The 6,000-nt window shown below is 46.1% G+C and overlaps 1 protein-coding gene across 1 annotated transcript; it reads right to left on the bottom strand.

Moving 5' to 3' along the window:
- Positions 1-3,275: 3,275 nt before the first annotated feature.
- drd5a (dopamine receptor D5a) lies at positions 3,276-4,683 on the bottom strand. The gene has a single exon (XM_026225758.1). The coding sequence runs from the start codon at positions 4,676-4,678 to the stop codon at positions 3,467-3,469; it is 1,212 nt and encodes a 403-aa protein (XP_026081543.1). The 5' UTR covers positions 4,679-4,683; the 3' UTR covers positions 3,276-3,466.
- Positions 4,684-6,000: the final 1,317 nt, after the last annotated feature.

The raw sequence follows: 6,000 nt of genomic DNA, 5'->3' as shown, positions 1-6,000 counted from the left end.
CTATATTTCCTCGCGGCCCGGTGAAACACACCAATTTGAAAAACTAATGGAATGCAAAGTCGATATAAAAAAACTGGATGACGAGTAATTTCTTACTGCTAAATTCTGAAAAAACAGAGGTGTTAATTATAGGACCTAAAAACTCTGCTTGTAATAACCTAGAACACTGTCTAAGACTTGATGGCTGCTCTGTCAATTCTTCGTCATCAGTTAGGAACCTAGGTGTGCTATTTGATCGCAATCTTTCCTTAGAAAGCCACGTTTCTAGCATTTGTAAAACTGCATTTTTCCATCTCAAAAATATGTCTACATTACGGCTTATGTAACAATGACCAGAAGAAACACTGACCAGACAGAGAACCTGCCAGTGAACACACACACACCTGCAAGCACAAAATATGGTCATTTAATGGTCATTTAATTAAAAAAACATCTGTGGTCATGACTTTTAGTGTACATTCATGTGTGTGTGTCTGTGTATGTGACAGAGAAAAACATCATACACACACACACACACACACACACACACAGTCACTGTTCACAGTTTACAGCTCATTACAGTGAATCTACAGGCTTTGCTTTTGTAAACAATAAACATTACATTAATAAAACACAATGAAGCATCACAACATTAATGTGCTCTTCAGACATTCACCATCACACAGCACACGAGAACAGCACTGGACCTCCAGAACCCCAGCGGCCGTTCATTCATCAGACGACACTTTACAGCTCCATGAGCCAAACACATAAGTGCATGAGAAGAGAGTGAAGCTGTGATGACACTGAGGAGTCCGGCTCGCAGGCTGTGCTCAGTGTAAGGCTGATCACTGAAGGAATAAGGCTGTAGAATCTCTCCGGCTGGTTTGAGTCACAGAGGAGGAGGATGATGAAGATGATGACAGTCCACAGAGGATCCATGAGTGCGGCTGTGGTCAGATCACAAATGAGCAACACTTCAATATTGCACTGACCTTTCATTCTAGTGGAGTCAGAAATATCGTAATTATGAGTTCCAAACATGAGCAGGAAACTTTGACTTCTAGATGATTATACGTGAGGCACAACACTGGAAGAAGCATGGTGGGAATACTGGTCCTGTTTTCCAGTGCAAACGTCTAAACCTCCTGAAATCAAGACACATTTACTGGAGAATTACTTAACATATTAAGGTTTGTTTTCTGAGAAATCTATCAAAATTATGGGTTTATGCTCAAAACAAGATTAAGTATCTTCTGACGGGGTTTTGACTTTAAATTAAGCTGATTGTTTTGACCCTAACCCTCACCGGAAACTTTGTGCATTTTTAATTTCTGTAAAAAAAACTCATTCTGTATGATTTATAAGTGTTTTTTTTAAAATGGGGACATGGGTTATGTGCTCATAAGTCACCCTCTCCTTGTAATACCTGTGTCATACCCATGTCATTATACACACACACACACACACACACACTCAAACACACACACACACACACACACTCAAACACACACACACATACACACACACACACACACACACTCAAACACACACACACACACACACACTCAAACACACACTCACAGACACACACACACACACACACACACTCAAACACACACACATACACACACACACACATACACACTCACAGACACACACACACACTCACACACACACACTCAAACACACACACACACACACACACACACACACACACTCAAACACACACACACACACACACTCAAACACACACACACACACACACACACACACACTCAAACACACACACACACACACACACTCAAACACACACACACATACACACACACACACACACACTCAAACACACACTCACAGACACACACACACACTCACACACACACACACAAACACACACACACACACACACACACACACACACTCAAACACACACACACACACACACACTCAAACACACACACACATACACACACACACACACACACACACACTCAAACACACACTCACAGACACACACACACACTCACACACACACACACAAACACACACACACTCACACACACACACACATACACACACACACACACTCCTCTGTATTAGTATTAGTATTTTTCAATACATTTACTGGAGAAACAAGATATCCTGATTATTGAAAATGATACAGTTTTTGTAACTTGAAATAACATCAATGTTAAACGAAAATAAATAAACTACTAAAGGTTTTATTTGAGATAGTTTAATTTACATTTTGTTTAAATTGACATACTAAAATATAAACTGAACAAAAAAGTTAAGTGAAAAACACACAACAAAATTACCAAAATTACAATAAAAATATATAAAATGACAACTATAATAGTATCTCAGTGACACAAAAAATAACGCTGTAAATAAAGTAACACTCCAACATAGCAACTTAAGTCAGTCCTCATTTCAGAAAAAAAGTGAATTTTTGCTTAAAACAAGAAAATATCTGTCAGTGGGGTCAGAAAAAATATAGTTTTCACTTTGAATTAAACTGATTTTTCTGACCGCACTGACAGATATCTGTAAACTTTCTTAGTGTTGGTCAGTTTTTCAGAAAACAAGGCTAAATATCTTGTTATTTCACCTCTCCAGTAAATGTGTCGTTTTCAGGATGTTTAGATGTTATCACTGGAAAACAAGACTGAAAATACAGAACATGAACATCACACGCTGCATAAATCACTGACCGGAATTCAAGTTTCTCCATGTATGAGTGACAGAATAATGTTATTCTGAGTTCAGGTATGGTTTATTAATCACAGGATAATTAATGCAGATCATTTCTTTGGGTTGTTTTCATGTTTGCATGGCATGAGGTTTAAAACACATTTAATATTGACTAATATTGGTTTGACTCTGATCTGAATAATGACTCTTATCTTCTGTAGAGCTGCTGCTAGCAGAACTTCTGATGTTTTTATAACGTTTCGGTTAAGTTATGAAAACGTTATTTCTGAATGTTCAAAAGAAAACTCATTTAAAAGAGTTTCTGCTGGTTGAGCAAATGTTAAGGAATGTTCTGAAACAAGTAGCAACATTACAAAACATTAGATGAACGTCCAACTGAAACGTTGCATGAATGATGTCTAAATGTTTTCGTGCGCACGCTTAGAGAGCGTTATTAAAGAGCAGATCAGAACGTTCTGTTAACGTTACTGGAAGAACGTTTGCTCGTAACTTTGAGAGAACATTGCCGGAACATTAGCCAGAGTCTGAGTGTGAGCTGTGTTTCAGCACAATGTGTTTCAGTATCGAGAACTGATCTGAATCATGACACTGCTACAGACTGACTCAGCAGCTGCTCTGGAGAGGTGTTCGTTCATCTGTAGGCACTGTAACCGGAGGCAGCTGCGCGCGATAACGGGACTCACCGGGTGAAACAGCGGCGCGGTCACGTGACAGCATCTGGCGGGACACACGGGCATCTTTCAGAAACACTCCAGCCCGGTGCTCGCGGTCAGTGGACGCCGTTCGGCGTGAACGCCCCGTCCGCCTCGCACTCCAGCTCGCACACAGAGTCCTCGTTGTCCCGCGAGAGCTGCGAGATCCGGTCGAACGCGTCGTCCACCTCGTTCGGGATGATGTTGACGTATGCGCTCGCCACCTCTCTGTGAAACAGCGTGTCCTGGTTGTAGGACACGAGCTCGTTGCTGATGTTCACCGTCTCCACCGGGGTCCGGCACCGGTTCCGGCAGCCCAGCAGGCTGGAGAAGCCCTTGCGGAACTCCGCGTTGAAGGCGTAGATGACGGGGTTCAGGGACGAGTTGGTCCAGCCGAACCACACGAACACGTCGAAGGTGGTGTCGCTGACGCACGGCGGACCCGCGGACGGCTCCCGGTGGCAGAACGGAACCACGCAGTTGAGCACGAAGAACGGCAGCCAGCAGCACACGAACACGCCCATGATGATGGACAGCGTCTTCAGGACTTTGGTCTCGCGGTTGATGGACGTCTTCAGGCTGCTGTGGTGTTGGCACGCGAGCCGGTTCGTCCGGCAGCTCTGCGCGTGCTCGGCGGCGCGCTCCAGAGAGGCGATCCTCCGGATCTGGATCTGCGCGATCCGGTAGATGCGCGTGTAGGTGACGATCATGATCGCCACGGGAATGTAGAAGCTGATGAGGGACGAGGAGATGGCGTACTCTCGGCTCAGGCTCGAGTCGCAGCTGTCCGCGTCGGTGGCGTTGGGCTCCGCGGTGGCCTTGTGCCAGTCCAGCTGCACCGGGATGAACGAGATGAGCACCGAGAGAGTCCACGCCGCGCCGATCATCACGAAGGCCACGCGCGGGGTCATCTTGCGCTCGTAGCGGAACGGGCTGCTGATGGCCCAGTAGCGGTCCACGCTGATCACGCACAGGTTCAGGATGGACGCGGTGGAGCACATGATGTCAAACGCCACCCAGATGTCGCAGAACGCGCCGAACGGCCAGAAACCGGCCACCTCCGCCACCGCCTTCCACGGCATCACGAGCACGGCCACCAGCAGGTCCGACACGGCCAGCGACACGATGAAGATGTTCGTGACTTTGGTGCGCAGGTGGCGGAAGCGCAGCACGGTGGCGCACACCAGGATGTTCCCGAACAGAGTCCAGAGGATCAAGGCGCACAGCAGGCAGCCGGTGAGCGCACGCGCCAGCGTCTCCCGCGGCTCGGACACGGTTCGGTTGGGCATGCTGAGTCCCGGGGCACTCACGGGTCGCCATCGGGTGTGTGCGCGAGCGCCGGCTCCGGTGCCGATGCGTCCCTCATGACCGAAGAAGGACTCCGACACCGAGCGGGTCCAGATGATCCGAGGAGAGCACACGGGTGTGTGTGTGTGTGTGTGTGTGTGTGCACGACAGCTGTCCGACCTCTCTGAGTGCCCGGGAACTGTGCACGGCTATTATGAGAGAGAGAGAGGGAGAGACAGAGACAGAGAGAGAGAGACTGAGAGAGAGAGAGAGAGAACACTGAATGAATAGAATAACTACGGACTGTTTCTATAATTACATTAGCTTTCGCATTTTTTGTATTTCATCATTTCTTGCTGATCTGGTAATCCATTAAATATTTCTAACGCAGACGAGATCTGAGGTTTATAGAGTATTTTAATGGTTTTTTATCAAGCGACTTTCGTTGTGACAACATGCCCCGCCGATGTTAACGCGTTCAGGTGTGAATGCAATCGAGCAGAGGTCAAGCACACACGGCTTCAGTGACGATGATGATGATCGGGGATTTTGGTCATTATGCTCACGAAGCGATTTTTATTATTATTATTTTTTATTTGTATTTTATTATTATTTTATTTTTATTTTTTATTATTATTTTTTTGAGGTTTTGAGAGTTAAATGTCTTCCTCAGATTTTGACTGTGCATCGATTCTCTCCGTGCACGTGCACGTGATTCCCCTCGAAGATTGATTCATTCAAACGGGTTGAAGAATCCTCAATGAAAGGATGAAATGCAGCAGGAGGATGAATGGGTCTGTAGCGCCACCAACAGACCTCAACACACATTACAGTAAAAGAGGATCAGAGGCATCCTTCAGCTCCAGAGACACGAGCAGCGCGACATCAGTCTGTGCTCGTGCACGAGAGGAGGACACTAACAACAGCAGAGTCTCACAGACACGTGTGTGACAGAAGAGCCTCAGGTGCTGCTGAACTTCAGTCCACAGCTGCATCCCGCCGGAGGGGATTGTGGGATTGCATGACATGTGCACATCTGTGTAGCAGACTCTTCTCTCTGAGAGCGTGAGAGCATCAGTCTTTCCTCCATCAGAATCACTCTCTTCCTCTCAAAGCACTTCACTGATCACACACACACACCAATCAATCACATCACGGAGAGACCCGAGGCCCGACCCCGAATCAGTCACATCACAGAGGCGTCACGGCGTGCTGACGTCACTTCCTCTGTCTCATGCGCTGCAAAAATGGGTTTATTACATGTAACTCTGTCTTGTTTTTCAGCACAAAACTCTACACAAGGTACATTTGCTTGAGAAGCAAA

Source organism: Carassius auratus, chromosome 39 (assembly GCF_003368295.1).
Source record: "Carassius auratus strain Wakin chromosome 39, ASM336829v1, whole genome shotgun sequence".
NCBI lineage: Eukaryota > Metazoa > Chordata > Actinopteri > Cypriniformes > Cyprinidae > Carassius > Carassius auratus.
The sequence above is the reverse complement of the archived record's forward strand: the minus strand, read 5'-3'. Positions and strand labels throughout refer to the sequence as shown.

Bases quoted from the DNA above. Each gene is read 5' to 3' on its own strand.
- drd5a (XM_026225758.1), bottom strand. From the start codon at position 4,678: ATGCCCAACCGAACCGTGTCCGAGCCGCGGGAGACGCTGGCGCGTGCG.